This window comes from Salvelinus fontinalis, chromosome 23 (assembly GCF_029448725.1).
Source record: "Salvelinus fontinalis isolate EN_2023a chromosome 23, ASM2944872v1, whole genome shotgun sequence".
NCBI classification, from domain to species: Eukaryota; Metazoa; Chordata; class Actinopteri; order Salmoniformes; family Salmonidae; genus Salvelinus; species Salvelinus fontinalis.
Window position 1 is genome coordinate 35671807 of NC_074687.1, and position 22697 is coordinate 35694503.

The following is a 22697-nucleotide window of genomic DNA, read 5'->3' on the forward strand; positions in this document are numbered from 1 at the left end:
ATCTCAAGTTAGAATAGTTCTACAAAACATCTTTAATGAAAAGGACTCTGTCTTTGCTAATGTACTGCACTCCTAATGCTGCTCGTAATGCTCTACCTTGTAACCACTGAAAGTGCCAATATCCATTATGGTGTACTCTAATCAATGGAGGAGTAGCATTTAGGTGCATTTAGACACAGACTGTTTAAACAGGCTGCTAATGAAAGCTAGTAAATTATACAATTCAGTGGACTTCTATTTAGCTATAATACATGTACAAACAATACTGTCAATACATGGCTATTCCTATAGCTATCAAATATGGTCATCAATACTTACAGGTGTATGATCGTAATGGAGATAGTTTTCTACAGCAGGAAAATAATCCTGCAGCAGCAGGAAATGTGAATTATTTTGTGGATTATAATTAATGCACCTTTTTGTAGGGGTTGATACATTTTTCGTTAGGGCAAATCCAGTCTGACATTTCAAAGTGGCAATTACAAACTATAGAAGTGTTTTTAAAACTCAAATACACAACAAGTTTGCATTTCCTGCCTTGCAGTAAAATTCTCAGCCACAAAAGATTGATAAAATTAAGATCCTACATCTGTATGGCATCAAAGCTCACACCTTCATTGTTCAGTGGACAATCATCAACACTCCTTTCCACACTTGACACAACACAAGGAGATATGTTCTATAAATATCACCACACTAATACAGTGTGTCAAGAACATGTAGGACTTATCGGCTAGTCTAGTCCTGATTCTGCATTGATTATACCAGACTCAGGTGATCTGCAGCAAAGCGGTAAAGTGAGGTAGAAGGGAGCGGTGTAGGACAGGTGGGGGAGCAGCTGTTCCCAGTGGGTACAGAGACATCAGCAAGACAGGGCAGATGGAGCCCCTCGACACCTCCAACAACACCCATTGCTTCAAACCAGTGCAGGGCACAAATGATGAATGGGTTTATTAATGTGTGACTATTGTGAAAATCAAATTAAATTAAGTCCGTAGCCATCTCTCTGATTACTATATTCATTATATTCAGTATTAGGTTTTTCAATTTCCTTTGCAGTAGAACAGTCATTCACTAATAACCATTACCGGCATAGTGAGATGAGTCACTGTCATTAGTTCTACACAGCTCTTCAACATCAACCTAGTTTTCTCTATCCATTAGTCAATGATCAACCAACAAATCACAATTAGTCAATCAACCACCCAATAAATCAGTCATCCAACCAACATTTCAATAAATAAATAAGTCAATCTAAAATAAAAGTAATCTTTTAACTCCTTGAGACAAGCCATTTTGTTTTCAGATCAGCAAAGAATTGACGGAACACTGATGCCTGACTGTGTGGTAGAATGGACCTACACATGTGGTGATTTTAGGGCTTCTTGGATGCATGTACTTTTTACTCTTTCTCATTCAATATTCAATTTTCCGCTACCTTGGAGATCTTAAAAGAAAGTATACATTTTTCATGGGGCTCTTGTCAAGTGGAAATGGTGTTGAACCCGGTACCATATTTGTAGACCTTAAAAGGGTGACAAATATGGCCCTGTAATTTAATAGCACTTTAGTGTAGGCCTCATATCTTGACACCTGACAAGAACCCCAGGGTTATGCATTGAGGAATAGAGGTGTTAGATAAATGAATGTTGCATGCGCTTATGCTAATGGTGAATTCTGCCAGAGTATTCAGGGTGATGTCAAAAAGAAGGCAGACGAGAGCAGGTGGACGGTTATGTGAAGTAAATTACTCTGAAATGGCTGTTTTCCATGATTTTTCCATGATTCACAGGATAATATAATACAATAATAATACAATAATGCACCATAACAATCAATACAATAGAGAGGAATGTCTTCTAAGTCCAATAGGTGGCCAATATGATCTAAACTGTGATAATATAGCAGGTAATGTGTAGTGCGTATACAGTAGATAGATAGATGTAAGGTGGGATTTTCAACAATATTGATGCATAGCTGAACAATTTGCATCGACAGTTTAGGTCTGCGTGTGAAAAGCCCTGTTGTGTTGAAGGTATTTTTTTTCACAATGTGTTACCATGAAATAAATTACAACGATCGAGCTAATGTCACCCGACCTACCCTTCCTGACGTGAATATTCGTTGCCCAAAGATCCCCATATATTTGTCAATTATCATCCGAAATGGAAATGTGTTTTTAGATAAAATAATAGAGACAGTAGAAGCCGAAATAGACGGTAATCACAGCGAGACTGGAGGTTATCCACGGCTCGGTTACCGCCTGTGGGCAGAAGCAAATAAAGAGACAGAAGAAAAAACGCGTGTGTTTCTTTGTACCGTCTCTGTAGTCTATGTAGCCTCAACATCTAAAACATACAGCCTGTGGCACAATATCTGAAGGGAAACTTAGAGAAACTGCAAAATTAAGCCAAACAAGTTGAGAGAGGTATATATGAAGTATTCATTTGAGCCAGGCCTGCTAGCAGCTTGGTATTGTTTTGACTGCTGGCTGTGCTTTGTGAAGAATGCAGCATGCGGATCGGTCTATTGCTGTGATGCTGAAATAGTGTGAGCGGCAGTTGAGAGCGCGACTGGAGCTCACGATAGCATCCATCGAAGCCCTCCCCAGTGCCCATTTCTCTTAAATAAGCCATATAACCTTCAAAAACTTCCACAACTAATGCAAAATATGTCAATATTGCTATACCATTGCTTAATCGTGCAGAATGTCCAAAAATAAACTCGAAATGATTAAAGGCGTTTTTGTGTGAGAGCGAAAGAGAGAGAGAGAAAGAGAGAGAGAGAGAGACGCACCGATGTGACGGAGATTTGGGAGCAGCAGCAGAGTAGAGGGTGTTGTGCGCGCGCTAGCAGACCTGCCTCGTGATGGTTCTGCAGTGAATAGGTGAAGTCGAAGCAGCTGGAATTATAACACACTGCTCGGAAGTACGAGTCATCGGAGGTATTTTCACTGAGGATATACAGAAGCCTGGATATCTGTGGCAAGCAAGGTGGAAATGTCATCTCTGGCCATCGCCTTTATTCTCATGGTGCTTGGCGTTGTCAGTGCTGCGCTGGCGGCCAGTCACTGTAAGTAACTTGATAATAATACAACATACATTGTATCGAGATTGTTGGTTCTGTTTTCTAAGTTTGTATGGCATTTTTTTCTCTCGCAATCTTAAATCAGCAGAAATTGGAGCATGGAGTTCCATACATGCCGCCTCTTGCGTCCCCAACAAATGATAACCTCAACTCAGTCAGATAAACTACAGATCGGTTTTGCAAAACCTGTCTTTGTCTCTACAATTGCAATGGATGTAAACGGATCTAATCGATTGTTTGTAATACTCAGATCAATCAACACACTTCCTGTACTTGGGAGACTCGTTTTAGCACATGTCACTTGAGTAAACATGTGTCGCATAGATCCATCTTTCTCACATTGCAGTGTTCTGAATTAACAGTAGGAGCAAAATTCGAAATTAAGTTTTCGACATCACTTTCCTATCTCGGTATTTGGGAAGTCCTTGCGAAAACCTAGAGCTGTGTAGGGTTACATCCCACTGGGCACAGACGTCAATTCAACTTCTATTACACGTTTGTTCAGCGTAATTTCATTACAATTATATGGAAACAACGTTGATTCAACCAGTGTTTTGCCCAATTGGATGAGCTGTTTTGATTTGATTTAATTGCTATAGGCTACTGTTTCTTTCAGAGACCACACTCAAACACAATTCATGTGCATTATAGCTACTACCTATGTGAACCCTATTCGACTAGAGGCCTATGCTGCTAGAGAAGCACATCCTACCATGGTCATCAAACTTACTAAGAGGAATGACATTCTCAAGTGAAAATGCTTAGGCTACAATCTGTGTTACCATGTCTGCACTGTCACTAGAGGTCAGAATTATTCTACTTAGGTGCAGGAAGCTCTTCGATCAGAGAATATAACTGTTCATTTTGAAGTGGAATGAGACAGTTCTGAACACTATATTCTCAAAGCTAAGAAAAATATGACATGGTTCCTCATCTGAACAGTAGATGCCAGATGTCACCCATGATTATCAGCATAAAAGGTTCAGTAATCAGTAGAAATAATATACATTCATAAGTCAAAGCTTTTTTCAAACTTAAAGAAACACAATAGAATTAGCACTTAGTCTCTGATATTGATTTGGTAGCACTGTAGTTCGGAATCCATTTACTGTTCGTATAATTCTTTGAAACAAGGTTTCAAACAGGGAGTTGTCGAAATGGCATTACTGTATGCAACCTTGTTTAAGGTTGACACAAAAACGGTGCATTGGGGGCTTTGCTGCTAATGTTAGTGCCTGGGACCCATTTAGTCTGTGACTTGGTGCCCTTTTTTCACCTACAGTAATGTATTAATGTGGTTGGTGGCAGCTCAATGTCTCCCGTCGGACAGGCATTGTGTTGCCGTAGCTCTACCTGGTGCTGGAAGGCAGCCTGGCAGGCAGCCTGGCCGAGAGAGAGAAAGCAGGGGGAAACACTACAGTGTGTTTGTGCCTCACAGTTTGAACAGCCTGCTGCTATTCTCTATTTGGATCAGAGTCTCATCAACTGAGGCTTCTGTTCAATGGTCCTCCCAGACAGTGCTCTGATCATCATGGTTCATTTTCCCCATCCCTCCCCCTATTTTTAAAGCTTCAATTTCAACTCGAGGAAATAAATGTACTCAGCACAGGATGCATAGAAGAGTGGTTGATCTGACATTAAAATGCATATCAATGTTTCGGTCAATGATTTTTACAGTATTTTATCTTGACATGGTGTCTAACGGATGATTAAAGAGGACTAAAGATAGCAAACTCACTTGGCGGTTTACCCTTTCCTGTGTGTGTGTGTGTGTGTGTGTGTGTGTGTGTGTGTGTGTGTGTGTGTGTGTGTGTGTGTGTGTGTGTGTGTGTGTGTGTGTGTGTGTGTGTGTGTGTGTGTGTGTGTGTGTAACTGTAACTGGTTGCATGCATGAGTACTGGTGCTGTGCATATGTGTGTGGCTCGTTTCATTTCATGGCCTAACAGTTCAATGACCTCATCCATCAGTTGTGATAGCTGCTCATCATCTCATCCTGCATTTATTCAAAGGATATGGACTTGAGTCAACAGTGTGCATTGACCTGAAGCATGAAACATCAAACGTTAGAACGTCCCTTTTGTTCAAGCAATTCATGGTTTTCTATTAGTTTATATATTTTGTTTGTAAATAAGTAATACAAAGTTATAACAAACATCAAAAGGACATAAAAATTGTGCTTTACAAACAAAGCACTCCTTTTGGTAGTGCTTTATAATAACTCAACGTAATATAACATTCATAATGGATTAGTGAATTATTTATTCATTATTTATCAATCATTACTCACACATTTGTAAATATTAGTAACCTAGTTATTCACACATGTATAAACAACTTGTAAAGTACTTAAAAACAATTTATATGATTACTCAAAAGAGGTTAGGTTAGTTAATTTTTTTGCGTGGCTTCATATAGTGTGGGCTATTTATATGGTCCCCTTTTGATTAGCTATTTCTACTTTATACATTATAAATGTAATTTCTCACAAAAAGATAGACATGCCATTGGTAGAAAATTCCAGCGCTACTTGATGCTCATTAAGGTCTCAAATGGGCCCTAGAACATACCAATGGTTAAATAATAGACACACAATATGGAGGATGAAAATATATTGAACATTTTATTCCAAAACAGTCACACTGTTGTAATAGTAAGATGTGTAACTTCAGACAGACTCTATGGTGAGTAAAATAAGTGTTACATTTCTACCAAAACCTAAGTGTGAATTGCAGCAGTCACTCCGTAGAGTCTAATATGTGAATACATTGTTTCCCTGAACTATCTCACTATGTTTAAAGAGAAAAACGAGAGAAAAAAACTATGCTGGATTCAAAACTTTGAGTTTTTCAATTTAAACTATTATACAACATTTATGCAACCAATAGAATGTTACATATACACTTTTTCAGGACCCTGTCTTTCAAAGATAATTTGTAAAAATCCAAATAACTTCACAGACCTTCATTGTAAAGTGTTTAATCACTGTTTCCCATGTCTATTCAATGAACCATAAACAATTAATGAACATGCACCTGTGGAACGGTCGTTAAGACACTAACAGCTTGCAGACGCTAGGCAATTAAGGTCACAGTCATGAAAACTTAAGACACTAAAGAGGCCTTTCTACTGACTCTGAGAAACATGAAAAGAAAGATGCCCGGGGTCCCTGCTCATCTGCGTGAATGTGCTTTAGGCATGCTGCAAGGAGGCATGAGGACTGCAGATGTGGCCAGTGCAATAAATTGCAATGTCCGTACTGTGAGACGACTAAGACAGCGCTACAGGGAGACAGAACGGACAGCTGATCGTCCTCGCAGTGGCAGACCACGTGAAACAACACCTGCACAGGATCGGTACATCCGAACATCACACCTGCGGGACAGGTACAGGATGGCAACAACAACTGCCCGAGTTACACCAGAAACGCACAATCCCTCCATCAGAGCTCAGACTGTCCACAATAGGCTAAGAGCGCTGGACTGAGGGCTTGTAGGCCTGTTGTAAGGCAGGTCCTCACCTCACGATTTGGAGGTGGAGGGTCCGTCATGGTCTGGGGCGGTGTGTCACAGCATCATCGGACTGAGCTTGTTGTCATTGCAGGTAATCTCAACGCTTTGCGTTACAGGGAAGACATCCTCCTCCCTCATGTGGTATCCTTCCTGCAGGCTCATCCTGACATGACCCTGCAGCATGACAATGCCACCAGCCATACTGTTCGTTCTGTGCATGATTTCCTGCAAGACAGGAATGTCAGTGTTCTGCCATGGCCAGCGAAGAGCCCGGATCTCAATCCCATTGAGCCTGTCTGGGACCTGTTGGATCGGAGGGTGAGGGCTAGGGCTATTCCCCCCAGAAATGTCCGGGAACTTGCAGGTGCCTTGGTGGAAGAGTGGGGTAACATCTCACAGCAAGAATTGGCAAATCTGGTGCAGTCCATGAGGAGGAGATGCACTGCAGTACTTAATGCAGCTGGTGGCCACACCAGATACTGACTGTTACTTTGGATGTTGACCCACTCTTTGTTCAGGGACACATTATTCCATTTCTGTTAGTCGCATGTCTGTGGAACTTGTTCAGTTTATGTCTCAGTTTTTGAATCCTGTTATGTTCATAGAAATATTTACACATGTTAAGTTTGCTGAAAATAAACGCAGTTGACAGTGAGAGGACTTTTTTTTTTTTGCTGAGTATATATGGGTGATACAATCATCCCAGCTCTGCAGATTTTGCTATGAAGAGACATAATCATGAGATCAATTGTTTTGGTGCTGTCCATATGTAGCTTGTATGGCTAATGAATTTCAACATTTAAGTTGAGCTAACTCTGCAAATAGCACTGCTGGGTGATTTAAAAAGTCATAGTCAATCGATCAATAATGTAATAATACTTCTAGCAAAAATGTTTATCTTTAAGATTACAATCTGTAGAAACTATGAAAATAGAAAGGATCTGTACTTTTGTGAAACATCAGAGCACAGCTGAAAAATAAATGGCAAATAGAAATCAAAACGTGATGGTGTTCAGAGATCGATGGGAGGGTTTGAGTGAAGTTGAAGGCTGGGACTAAAAACAAACAAAAGATAACTATTGTAAAATGTCTGTATAATATGTATAAGCTGGAAGTAGAATCCTAAGTGTTGTTGTCCATTAGTTTACTCCAGTTAGGGGAAAATAATAAAGGAAAATATATAAACATAAAAATATATATATATATACAGTACCAGTCAAAAGTTTGGACACACCTACTCATTCCAGGGTTTTTCTTTATTTTTACAATTTTCTACAGTGTAGAATAATAGTGAAGACATCAAAACTATGAAATAACACATATGGAATCATGTAGTAAACATAAAAGTGTGCCTTGTTAAAAGTTCATTTCTGGAATTTCTTTCCATTCTTAATGCGTTTGTGCCAATCAGTTGTGTTGTGACAAGGTTAGTGGTGATATATAGAAGATAACCCTATTTGGTAAAATATCAAGTCCATATTATGGCAAGAACAGCTGAAATAAGCAAAGAGAAATGACAGTCCATCATTACTTTAAGACTTGAAGGTCAGTCAATACGGAACATTTTAAAGTTTCTTCAAGTGCAGTTGCAACCATCAAGCGCTATGATGAAACTGGCTCTCAATTTCACTCTAAATAATGTCACTTTAATAATGTCTACATATCTTACATTACTCATATCACCTGTATTGAGACCCAATCACTGGACACTAATAAATGGATCACGAGTCACTTTAAACAATGCCACTTTAAATAATGCCACTTTTCTAATGTTTACATATCTTACTCATATCACATGTATATGCTGTATTTTAATCCATCTACTGCACCTTGCCTATGCCGCTCGGCCATCGCTCACCCATATATTTATATGCACATATTCTCATTCACCCCTTTAGATTTGTGTGTATTAGATAGTTGTTGGGGAATTTTTAGACTACTTTTTAGATTTGTGTGTATTAGGTAGTTGTTGGGAATTGTTAGATTATTTGTTAGATATTACTGCGCTGCTGGAACTAGAAGCACAAGTATTTCACTGCACTCACATTAACATCTGCTAACCAAGTCTATGTGACCAATACAATTTGATTTGATTTGGGAACAGCCACAGGAAAGGAAGACCCAGATTAGAGTTAAGTTCATTAGAGTTACCAGCCTCAGAAATTGCAGCCCTTTTGACTGTGTATATATATTATATATATATCATATTGATTATTAAATGGTTTGTAAGGACCTATATTAAACATCTTATAATTGGAGTAATGATTAATAAATAATAAATCAACTATTTACTAATCCATTATAAATGTTTTATTACGCTGCGTTATTATGAAGTGCTACCCTTCGTTCACAATGAATCCTTCAACACGGTACGGTTGAAAAGCACCTACAAACTTTACAACGGCACACACACATACCATCATTTGGTCCACTGCTACCATTCATGTGTTTTGGAGATTTATTTTCCATCCTCCTCTTCATCTGTGAATTATTTCATCCAATGTCTATGAACTAATCCAATCTCTCCGAGAGGTAAATTCTTACTTTTCAAACACCATTTTTGGCTGATCTATAAAAACAATGTTGATAGCCGCTCTTGCACATGTGGGATTTCAGATGGTAGTAGACATGTGCAAAACCTGACCGATTTGCTGATGTAGATAATTGGTTGGGTCTTTTAGCAAGAATGTCATGCCGCAGTTCTAAACAAACATTGTTTAGCTTAGCCATCCAAAATGTTTCCGTGTATCCAGTTGTTTTAATGTTTGGACAAGTAAAAAAAAAGGTCAACAAACCAGGTATGCACAATGGACATACATAGACATGTATTATAGTTTTGCTTAGTCTATACGGGGTGAATCAAAACACAAGTCTGAACGAACATTCTGCATTCATATCAAATTCACTCCGTGATCAGGATGGACAAGCTGCTCAGAGATAAAACATCTCGATTCTCCTAGAGGACAAGCAAATGACTGTTCTCATATTTACCTTTGAGGAACAAAAGGAGAAGCCAGATATCCATCATGGGTGGTTTGTGTGGCCCCTGTGTCTGGTGACAGAGATAATGGCAGCCACATCCTCTCAGAGGAGCGTGTCCTCATGCACTCCTCGCAGAGAGAAAGAGAGATTTGTGACCTGTTGCCACAAGAAAAGGTTAACCAGTGAAGAACAAACACCATTGTAAATACAACCTATTTACCTTATGTTTATTTATATTCCATTTTGTACTTCAACTATTTGCAGATTTTAACAACACTGTAGACAGCCATAATATAACATTTGAAATGTCTCTATTCTTTTGAAACTTTAGTGGGTGTAATGTTTACTGTTCATTTCTGATTGTTTATTTCACATTTCACTTGCTTTGGCATTGTAAACATACGTTTCCCATGCCACTAAAGCCATTTGAACTGAATTGAATTGAAATTGAGAGAGGGAAGTGTCTCTCCTACAGTAGCTGTGATAGAAGCAAGTTTATAATTGTGTGTAATGGGATTAATAGAGGCTCAACATAAGCTGTGTTGGGTTGACTAGGCCAATATTAATATTGGGCCAATCTTGTTGAGGGCCGCCACACTAGCAATAGAGTAAACAATACTCTCGTGTGAACTTCTTTATGCTACAACTTGTACTGTCTGATTGCAAATGGTGTAGGCTATTACAAAGTAGAGCGAAAGAGTTAAAACCAGGAGAGGATTTTATTCTGATATTATACTGTAAGTGAGCACTCAAAAGGTTAAAACAGTATATGTAATATGTCACTATATTTGTGAAAGCAGTGGCTAATTTCACATTTTCCAATACATCCCCACTCTCTGTGGGGGATTGTGGAATTTTGACCAAACCATTAGTGTAATAGAGTCTTTACCTCAATTTTATTATGAGGTCAAACATGTTAGGTGTTTTAAATGGAGTCACCCTGCTGGGAGAGTACGGTTGTGAAGGTTGCCTTGGGCAAGGAACAGCGGGGGGAGTTTCCATTTCAAAAACTCATACTGATAGTAGAACTTATGACATACTTCCCTAGGGTCTGGCTCCAGCTTATTGCTCCAGATCCTGTCAATACCATGGGGAAATGGGTCTTGACAACCCACACAAAGTCAAAGGGATTTATACAAGAGCACATTAGACACACACCTACACACACATACACACACCTACACACACACCTACACATGCACACACACACTTAAACATGCACACACCTACAGCCATGCACATAAGTGTGTGGATGTGGACACACAAAGACTGTCAGACATAGCGAGCCTGCCAACCTTTGAAACCCTCTAAAATGTAAATGAATACCTCTTATCGTAGATAGACCATATCACCACACACAGCGGGGGAAGTTACAGTATGAATGACCTTGCGAGGGAAGACAAATACAATAGCAGTGGTATGTGGCCGTAATTCTCTCTTTACCCCATGCTAATTTATTCCAGGTATTTCTATAGGGGTAATTTCAATTAGTGAGTGATTGGTCACTCTAGAGATGTATGAAACAACTTTGAGAGATAGCCGTGTTCTGAATTGCCCTCTAAAATGCCCTATCACTCACCCCTTCTCCCCTTCTCCCCTTCTCCCCTTCTCCAGATCTCCAAGACAGATGAGGATCCATTAAGTGATCAGGGAGTTAGGAGTAGGACAAAATGTCACTATAAATTATGCAGAGGGATGTTGTTGTGGTGTTGTTTAATTACGATGGGGACATTCCTATCAGCTGATGTGCTATATTTCCAAAATGATAATCAGCTGTTGACCTGGTGCTGAAGAGGACATTGTGATAAACCGTTATCATCATCAGGATCATGATCGTCTGCCTCACCATGGCTAGCCCTCTGCTAGGATCACAGATAATGCAGATTATGATATGCCTCGGGGGGCATTCAAATGTTTGCGTTGGCAAGACACAAAGAACAGGACAGTGATACAGTTGGCACAGGGAAAATAGAGCTGGCTTTATCCTAAAGGGGTTTCTATCTAAATCCATTACAAACACAACTGTTCTGGATAAACCCACAGCCGTAACTGCCTCATTCTCACTGACTAGAGTTCATGTCTTCCTCTACCAGACTTATTCTGTTTGAATGGTTCAGCCCCCACTGTTCGAATTCATTGCTTTTTGTATTAATGAGAACGTGGCTATTCATTTTCTTGAGTTTGACTTATTGCAGCTGTTCCGGGTGAATTGAGTACCAAAGCAAAGAGAGGCAGAGAGAAAAGCTTTTTCTTCCTCTCACAGAGCTCATGATCAAATTAGAGTTCTCTTTTCTTTGATAAGTTTTTGCTGGTGCCTGGTCCACTTTGTATTACCCTAGGCTTTGGATTATGGTTTTATATTGTGTCAGATGACAATTCAAGTAAATTGTGCTTTCTTTTCAATAGGTCTGCAGGGCAGACTGTTATTGCTGTTCTATTCTGACTTATCACACTTGATGAAGTTTTAAAACTAAACTAAATTTGTCTGTAACCTAACGACCCGCACTCACAAAAGACCATTTACATGTTCATTGCTATGAGCTAATTAGTATAGTTTTGTTAATACTAGTTTTCTTGTTATTAAATAGCTGTGTCTTCAAGTTGCCACAGTCTGAGTACTACACAGAGAGTGAGTTGGGGAGATGAGCTGTTTCTAGTTAAATTAGTACCCATATATGACAAGCCTTTTTCGTCTTCCAATGTGTGGAAGATGACGCTGTAGGCCAGCTCTGGTCAGCTGAGGGCATCTCACCCCACGGTTGTGTTTTCTCATTAAACTGGTGTTTCATGTGATAACGTCAAATGATGAATCGCTACAAATTATGGCAGCCTGAAAATAAATTATCCACTTGCATCAACTTGAGCAATTTGCATGCATTGACTGTAATCACCGCGCATGAGATAAGTTTCTCTCTTCTTGAGGGTGCCCAAATTAATTAATACTACAGCATTACAGTTCAATTTAGCTATAATGGGGTCTCAGTTACACCACTTCTGAGTGTGCTCACACTCACACACACTGTGCAGCCAACTTGTGCAGACACAAACATACACACACTATCTATTTGACAAATGTGGCGCTAGTGGAGGTCTTTGCATTTACAATCTAATCACTCCTACACTGATGGAACACCACTCTCCATCTATTGAGTCCTATACATTAGCTGTAAATATTAGTCTATTAATTTGCTTTAAAATGGCATACAGTAACTAACCACAAAGTAAAAATTCCCACAAATCTGTTTTTAGACTTTATAACTCCCCAAAATAGTAAGAGTTTATATTTGATCCATTAATCCATTTTTGTTTGAACACATTTGGGGACAGTTTCGCAGTCAAGATGACACTGCAGCGGTGGTGCAGCGGTCGTTCAGCGGTGGTGTAATCCCAACTGGCCAGGCGCTCCCAGATGCTCCTTCTGTATCCTTTGATCTTTAATTCGGGAGTCTTAATCAAGTACCATAAAGTAGGGTTGGGCGGTATTCAGATTTTCATACCATCATACCGTTTCTGTACCATACTGGGGTATACGGTATTACCGGAAGTGCACACAAGGGGCGCTATTTTTATTTTATTATTTATTATGATATTATTTTTTTTACCCAGAAAACTATTTAGGCAATAGGGATCTTGATCCAGGAGGGGCTTGAATGTTGCTGTGGGATTGCGTGCTATGTCACTGCTTTATAAATGCTAAAACATTTTACAGTATTGAAAATCTTACTGTTCGTATTTCGAAATAACCCAGTATACGGTATATCACTCAAGCATACAGTAAAGTACACTTTTCACCGTATAAATCCACACTGTGCCCCTCCACTGTAACTTAAGCCCTCCATGCTCTCAACGTCAACAGCGAAGAGGCGACTCCGGGATGCTGGCCTTTTAGGCAGAGTTCCTCTGTCCAGTGTCTGTGTTCTTTTGTCCATCTTAATCTTTTCTTTTTATTGGCCAATCGAGATATGGCTTTTTCTTGCAACTCTGCCTAGAAGGCCAGCAACCCGGAGTCGCTTCTTCAATGTTGACGTTGAGACTGGTGTTTTGCAGGTACTATTTAATGAAGCTGCCTGTTGAGGACTTGTGTGGCGTCTGTTCTCAAACTAGACACTATAATGTACTTGCTCAGTTGTGCACAGTTTGTGCTGTTCTGTGAAGGGAGTTGTACACAGCGTTGTACGAGATCTTCAGTTTCTTGGCAATTTCTCACATGGAATAGCCTTCACTTCTCAGAACATGAATAGACTGACGAGTATCGGAAGAACGTTCTTTGTTTCTGGGCATTTTGAGCCTGTAATCGAACCCACAAATGCTGATGCTCCAGATACTCAACTAGTCTAACGAAGGCCAGTTTTGTTGCTTTTCTAACCAGGACAACAATTTTCAGCTATGCTAACATATTTGCAAAAGGGTTTTCTAATTATGAATTAGCCTTTTAAAATGATAAACTTGGATTAGCTAACACAACATGCCATTGGAACACAGGAGTGATGGTTGCTGATAATGGGCCTCTGTATGTCTATGTAGATATTCCATAAAAAATCTGCAGTTTCCAGCTACAGATTTACAACATTAACAATGTCTACACTGTATTTCTGATCAATTTTATGTTATTTTAATGGACAAAAGATGTGCTTTTCTTTCAAAACAAGGACATTTCTAAGTGACCCCAATCCTTTGAACGGTAGTGTACATCACAGAAGTCTGAAATGTAACAAAGCGTTTGACATAAAAACACTGGATTTTCTGTAGGCTTTTACAGCTTCATATAGTGTACATTCTATACATGATTTACAGTATACCTATTTAGATTTTGGGGTCGCCACATGATATTAGCACCATGTATTCCAATATCTGTCACGCCCTGACCATAGAGAGCCTTTTTATTCTCTATTTTGGTTAAGTCGGGGTGTGACTAGGGTGGGTAATCTAAGTTGTTTTATTTCTATGTTGGCCTGGTATGGTTCCCAATCAGAGGCAGCTGTTTATCGTTGTCTCTGATTGGAGATCATATTTAGGCAGTCATTTCCCCACTGGGTTTTGTGGGATCTTGTTTCTGTGTAGTTGCCTGTGAGCACTCCATAGCTTCACGTATCGTTTGCCTTTTTTAAATTGTTTTGTGTGTTTCACAAATATAAAGATGTGGAACCCATATCACGCTGCGCCTCGGTCCGAATGTTATTTTCGACGATCGTGACAATATCTGTGATATTATTCCAGTGTATTTACATGTGAGTGTGCTGGCAGACATTTTTACAGGAAACAGAGAGTGCTGTAGTGTCAGACCCACCATCTGGGGCTGCTGGGATACATGATTCTATTTGAACGGGAGTCCTCCTTCAGTCTAGTATTCAGTGGGGCTAATCAGCCAATAACCCCTGGTTGCTGACTTCCAGTGAGGGCTAATGTGTGGGGTCACTTGGGACAAACTAGGATCCATATTTTTCCCCAGCACTGGGGCTATTCAGTGGAGGTGAGGCAGGATCCCCTGGAGTGTCAAATATGATTGGAATTACCACCCTGGAGTCATTGGCTATGGTTGAGAAGGTTTGCTAAATTGAATGGTAAAAATATAACTTCTGTGATATTTTGTGATATTCGTTCTCCCATCCTGTCAACTCCTCGTGGATATCTGAGGCAGGTCTGAGTTTGGGTGAACTGATGTTAACATGCCAGCAGCATACCACCCTGCATACCACTGCTGGCTTGCTTCTGAAGCTAAGCAGGGTTGGTCCTGGTCAGTCCCTGGATGGGAGACCAGATGCTGCCGGAAGTGGTGTTGGAGGGCCAGTAGGAGGCACTCTTTCCTCTGGTCTAAAAAATATCCCAATGCCCCAGGGCAGTGATTGGGGACAGTGCCCTGTATAGGGTGCAGTCTTTCGGATGGGACGTTAAACGGGTGTCCTGACTCTCTGAGGTCATTAAAGATCCCATGGCACTTATCGTAAGAGTAGGGGTGTTAACCCCGGTGTCCTGGCTAAATTCCCAATCTGGCCCTCAAACCATCATGGTCACCTAATAATCCCCAGTTTACAATTGGCTCATTCATCCCCCTCCTCTCCCCTGTAACTATTCCCCAGGTTGTTGCTGCCAACTTACCTGGTAAAATAATGGTAAAATAAATAAATAAATAAATAAAAATTTAGTATCAAAACCCAAGAAAACGTTGGCATATAGTCTGTGGAAGAAAGAAATAACAGTCTGAACATCTGACTAACTAGAGAAAGAACCTTAGCTATCTTGTGAAAATAGGGCAATTTGTTACCGTAAATTAGTCTGGTTTCATTGTAGGGCAATGTTTGTTTGGTGTCTAAGAAGCTTGCTAATGAGCAAAGAGAGTTGAGAGATCTGTTGATAAGCACTGTCAAACAGACAAATGGGCCCATGATATCAGGAGGAGATCAAAGCCGTCATCAGGACAGACAAAGAAGTTGGAGCCAAAGGCAAAAATTGGCACCACTGGTTAAAAAATAGGTCATAAACAATATTTACTTCAGCCTCTAAAAGTACTTAGTACTTTTCTCCTGGTTGAATTTAGGCCTACTAGTATTAAACCCAGTTTAGTTGGCATATCATTGTTAGTCATCTGTATATATGAGACTGTGGCCCTTTTCTAATGTCCCAGTATGTACATTTTATACCACCTGGAATATCCCAGTGGAACCAATATGCTGGAGCTGGAATATGATTTTGAGAGCTCTAGTGATAGAAACACAACTAGTTTCTCTCCATGTTACCAATCTTATGTAACGTGGTTATAAATACATATTGTTAGGGAGGGGACAGGATTCAACTGCAGAAGATACACTGTGCACAAAACATTAGGAACTCATTCCGTGACATAGACTGACCAGGTGAATCCAGGTGAAAGTTATGATTCATTATTGATGTCACCTGTTAAATCCACTTCAATCAGTGTAGATGAAGGGGAGGAGACAGGATGTTTAAGCCTTGAGACAATTGAGACGTGGATTGTGTATGTGAGAAAGGGAAAGGGGGATACCTAGTCAGTTGCACAACTGAATGCATTCAACCAAAATGTGCCTTCTACATTTAATCCAACCCCTATGAATCAGAGAGGTGCACGGGGCTGCATTAATTTATGTCGATGTCATTGGCACCATTCAGAGGGTGAATGGGCAAGACAAAAGATTTAAGTGCCTTTGAATGGGGTATGGTAGTATGTGCCAGGCAGACCGGTTTGAGTGTGTCAAGAACTGCAACGCTGCTGGGTTTTTCACGCTGAACAGTTTCCCGTGTATATCAAGAACGGTCTACCACCCAAAGGATATCCAGCCAACTTGACACAACTGTGGGAAGCATGGGCCAGCATCCCTGTGGAACGCTTTCGACACCTTGTAGAGTCCATGCTCCGACGAATTGAAGCAATTCTGAGAGCAAAAGTGGGTACAACTCAATATAAGGAAGGTGTTTGTAATGTTATGCTTGTGTATCTCAATGATTCACGCACTGTAGTTGTTGCTGACTGTATATATATTTAGTATTCAGCTCACAAACTACCAGCAGCCTCTATGCCCTTCAGTCTGTGTTTGGTTCATTACTGGTGAGTTCATATGAAACCATGTCTTGCCCTCAGGAATATGTATACTATAGTTCAGACAGTCCTCTCCACGCAAACAGACTGGATTTGGGATTATGTCTTCAGGGATTTGTTTGACTGCGCCAGAACTTGTCATGGATTCAGACAGAAGAAGCACTCGATTTGAGTATGTAACTACTGTAAGCTCACATCTCAGGTGGAGAAGTAGACTGCTTACATCTGAAGTTGGCAATTCCTAAATAATCCATCAAATTCCCCTTCAGGTATCAACCCATTTCATCTGTTTACTTTTAGTATTGTGTCAACTCAACAAATCCCTTTCTGACTAAAATCCAACAGGCGAATCCCTTCATTAGCCTTTATTCAGAGAAGGGGTGGTCATTTTGGATTTGAATTAATACCAGCCCTTTTGTTCAGGTCTAACAGGCAGACGAGTATAGCACATCCCAGTGCTGCCCAGTCCAGCGCTGCTGCCTAAAACCTTCTATTACAGTACAATGCTCCAGCCTTCCTCCATCAGCCTCAATGTGCTGACTGCAGGGAAATGTAATTATGCGACCACCGACCGTTTGAGCTGAGTCACTGCTGCAGTTGGGGCTCTCTTCTAGTCCTGCCTAACGACTTAAGCCACAGGGGCGGGATAGAGTGTTTAACCATGTGCTTGGACACATGTTGTGCTGTAGTGATGACGGGGATTGTATTGTTGACACTGCACAAGCGACTTGTTAAGTTACTATAATACCTATGTAGTAAAAATGTAATTATACTAACAACATGTTATAAACAGCTGTTTTTGTTGTGGAAGTGCAATAGAAAATGTACCTTATTTCAGTTGTTTAATAAGTAAGGTAGTGTTACCAAAGATGTAAATTAGGTAATCTGACGGAACAGGCGTCCATACTGTAGATGAACTGTATGTGCCGTCCCAAATCAGGTTGTTTACTTGGAACTTGACTGGTGAGAAAAACAAGTACTTATCTATTTAAAGTAAAATATGATGTACTCCTGATCCTAAATCACTAAACCTTGATCCTCTTACATGATGTTGATGTGAAGATGTAAACCCTGCAGAGCTATGGCATGCATCTCAGCTCAGAGAGTAGCAGAGGGAGTTGGAGGGGCAGAGAGTGAGATAGGCAGGGAGAGAAAGCAAACAGCCAACATGCACGGTAGCCTGCAGCATACCACAGAATAAAGAGGAGAGCGCCAACATCAAAATCCCTTCAGAGCACATTGGCACTTGCTGTAGTGATGTGTGTAATGTACATTGGCAGATATCTCACTGCCCGACTGTATCTGGGTCTTAAAAAAATGGCTTGATCCACATCAGAGGCATCTGCTGGCGAGTGATCTGAGTGCCGCCAAATCAGGTCAGATGAGATCCAGTGGGCCAAAGTGTGCAAACAGACTTAATGCTGTCTGTTTTTAACATGACATTGTTGTCTACTAGATGAGTTGTCATTAGCCAATGCAGATGTTTCCAGGAGGAGAGCTCCAACATGGAGACAGCATCTAAAACAAGAGAGAAATCGATGAATGAGTCACTGATGGAGAGAGTACAGTGATCATTGTAATCAAGCTGTTGCCAGTTCTTTTTATGTCCTGGGATCCTCTTTAGCAGCCACATGGTGATGCTCCAGAAGCCACACTGCTCAGTGGAAACAACAAAGGAGAGTTGTGGTGCAGTAGCTAGCTAAGTGAATGAGCTCCACCCCACTCACTGCTCTTATTGGGGCCTGGCAGGCAGAGCTGGATCAGTGGAGATGTGTCCGACACGTTCAGATCACTGGACTCTTAATGTCCTTTTGCCTGGTGGAAGTGATCTAATCTCACACTGATGGATTAGGGGAACACGACAACTGTTCGTGCAGGATGCCACCGGTTCCGTCTATAACTCAACTCAATTTGGATTTATGATTCACTTAACGTGCACGCAACAATCTGACTGAATGATACAATGAATGTCATGTTATCAGGTTTATCTTTGGCCGATATTGTCGTTATCTAATCGCCATGGTAATTTGAGTTTTATTTCACTTTTAATGAGCACTTTTAATCAGGCCCTGCTTCAGGTGTTAATCTCTAGATGATTTTCAGGCCTCAGAAAGCAGGTAATAGGCTAATCAAAGCCGGTGGGCGATTTGTAGAACCAGCGGAGAAAATCAATCTCAGGATTTAATGGGTGTAGAAAATAGTTTGATTTCATATAACCACTCATTGATTTAAAAGGTTAGATGTTGTTATCCATGAATCCACAAACTACTGTAACGTTACCTAGTTGCCTTGTATTTGCTTGTAGCCAACCGTGTACTAGAAAATACCTATTCAGTCGCATAGTTTATTTATTTATTTATTAAATACATGCTGGAGATATTCAGCTACTCCTGAAGGACAGTGGAAGGTCAGCAAAATATTATTGATTTATTATTTAAAATCTCTTTGTATCTCCAAGTCATGCACCTTGGTTGAACTGTGTGGTAGCAGCAGCATTCGTTTTCCTTTGTCTTAAATCTGTGCAGACAGGAGGATATAACAGTGCTTTTTTGCAATGATATCAAAGCCACCTAAGGGTCAAGGAGATGTTATTAATCAGAACAAGTAATTGTTGCAAATGTAACCATCTGTGGGTGTTTTGTGGAGCTTTGCTATAGAAACTAATGTGTGAAAGGAAACATTTGACTATATTAAAATGAAAATGGGTTTCATGACCTGCATCAGCAGTGGGCTGGGATGACTAAGAATTCCCTTGAGTAAATATTGATATTCTATTCCTTTTATCATTTTTTTCCCCCTCTCAAGGCCATTGACTCCTGTGAGAGTCGTAGATGCAGAGGTAGCTGCCGCTGTGAGCTGCTGAGAGCTTAGTGGAAATGTGTTTGCAATTACATGCAAATTCCCCAGAAAGGTCAAGAAACGTCAAACCTTGCAGTAGTTAACGTCACTAGCTATATCTGCCATTCATCTATGATACAATAGTAATATGCTAAGACAGAGAACTGAAAGTAAAACAAGGTATTGAGTATTACACAACTCAGAAGAAAGATTCTAAAGAATACTGTATATTCTGAAGCAGTTGAGTTGTTTCTTCTGAAAAAGCAACGGATCACTGAATCCCTGTTTGTTTTCTCCCTCCCCACAACCTTTGTTCAAAAGGGTCTGAGACCTTGAGAGAGAAGTGCCTGGCTGCCAGTACCAGAACAGGCCTCATTTTAAAGATAGCTGATGATCCACAGTGTGTCAGAGCCTGCAAAGCCATGCTGTGCAGCTTGCCCCAAGTCTTTAGAGTCCACAGGCAGTCTCACACACTGGCATGGATGGTGTTTTATAACTAACGGTTATATTCCAAGTTGTGGAATGTTTTTGATAACTACAATATTCACATGCCAATCCGATCCTCAAATATCCTATACACGACCTGTCAAGGTGAAGAGGAGAAGTGCACAACAGATATTTGGGACATTTATGCACTAAAAGCTGTTGCCATGGAAATGACCTTGACCTCTGTTAATATTGCTCTAGAAACCCAATTTTATGTTGTATAGACATGTTGGTTGTTTAGCAACAAAACTGACCCGTGCACAACTATGGGGGCAAAACTGACAGGGTTGGCTTAGATTGTAGATTGTGAGCTATCTTTCAACTCCAATGTTTATTGAAAATGTGACTGCGTTTGCACAATGAGCACTTGTTGTCTCTCAAATACAACATTACAGTTGTTGCTTAGCTAGATAGCGCATCTTTGGCATATTTGGGACATTGACATGAAATCAGTCAAAACACCTCAAAATAAGACATGGTATCAAGTACAAGATGAAACGAGCCACTTACGATTGCCCACATGGCAGTTTCTTGTCATTCTTGCTAGCAATCACAACAACACGGTGACCTCTGCTCCATGGAAGCGCCTACATCACTTTTGTGATGTTGTCAGCTAACCCATCTACAGTATGTGTGTTTATGCTCCCCTGAAGTACTGTACAATATTACATTGGATAGACATGGCTGCAGTCACATTTGTGGACTGCACAGCATTGAAGGTCACGGTTGAGAATATGGTTGTATATCCTCTTCTGCAACCCAAGCATTTCTCATGGATCCCACACAAGTGACGATAGACTAGTGTTGTCACTATTTCCGAATTTTGACTTCGATACCACTACCAGGTTTAGTATCACGATACACGATACCATCACAATACTCGATTCCAAAACGATACCACAACAACAGAAAATGAGGCGTTTAAGCCAAAGTTACAGAATGGCACTTGCTCCAGACATAAACTCAGCTACTGCTCTGTTCAATTGCTGGGCATCTTGAAGAAATCAATAAGACAATCATACAATCAATTTGACTTTGTTTTTTAACAATCTAACTACAAATGTGACAACAAAACAACATAATGGTAAACATTTATTTGAAAGGTAAATCTCTATTGTTAATCTGGGCGACTCAAGATTTAGCCTAGGTCTATTCACAATACAGGTGAATGCATATTATTCAATAGTGTGTGCATGCATTGTGTTATTGAGCTGGTTTTAGCTGATTTCATTGGTCAACAGATGAAACAATCCCTTCCATTTAGGACTTGTTTTATTGGAAACTGCAAAACATACAGTTCAAGTTGGAAGTTTACATACACTTAGGTTGTAGTCATTAAAACAAGTTTTTCAACCACTCCACAAATTTCCCAAACTTTGTGCATGACATAAGTCATTTTTCCAACAATTGTTTACAGACAGATTATTTCACTTATAAATCACTGTATCACAATTCCAGTGGGTCAGAAGTCTACATACACGAAGTTGACTGTGCCTTTAAACAGCTTGGAAGATTCCAGAAAAGATTTCATGGCATTAGAAGCTTCTGTTAGGCTAATTTACATAATTTGAGTCAATTGGAGGTGTACCTGTGGATGTATTTCAAGGACTACCTTCAAACTCAGTGCCTCTTTGCTTGTCATCATGGGAAAATCAAAATAAATCAGCCAAGACCTCAGAAAAGAAATGTAGACCTCCACAAGTCTGGTTCAACCTTGGGAGCAATTTCCAAATGCCTGAAGGTACCATGTTCATTTGTACAAACAATAGTATGCAAGTATAAACATCATGGGACCACGCAGCCGTCATACCGTTCAGGAAGGAGATGCGTTCTGTGTCCTAGAGATGAACGTACTTTGGTGTGAAGTGCAAATCAATCCCAGAACAACAGCAAAGGACCTTGTGAAGATGCTGGAGGAAACAGGTACAAAAGTTCCTATATCGGCGTAACCTGAAAGGCCGCTCAGCAAGGGAGAAGCCACTGCTCCAAAACCGCCATAAAAAAGCCAGACTACGGTTTGCAACTGCACATGGTGACAAAGATCATACTTTTTGGAGAAATGTTCTCTGGTTTGGTGAAACAAAAATAGAACTGTTAGGCCATAATGACTATCGTTATGTTTGGAGGAAAAAGGGGGAGGCTTGCAAGCCGAAGAACACCATCCCAACTGTGAAGCACGGGGGGTGGCAGAATCATGTTGTGGGGGTGCTTTGCTGCAGGAGTGTCACGTTCCTGACCTATTT

General features: G+C 40.3%; 1 protein-coding gene across 2 annotated transcripts in view; it reads left to right on the forward strand.

The window, feature by feature from the left end:
• The first annotated feature begins 2572 nt into the window (after positions 1–2572).
• LOC129821202 (contactin-associated protein-like 5) overlaps positions 2573–22697 on the forward strand; it is a 112243-nt gene continuing 92118 nt past the window's right edge. Inside the window, exon 1 of one of the 2 annotated variants that reach the window (XM_055878578.1) lies at positions 2573–3072. In XM_055878578.1, the coding sequence (XP_055734553.1) occupies positions 3000–3072 (73 nt within the window). In that variant the 5' untranslated portion in view covers positions 2573–2999. The remainder of the gene's footprint in view (positions 3073–22697) is intronic. The other variant, XM_055878577.1, reaches the window with a different exon arrangement.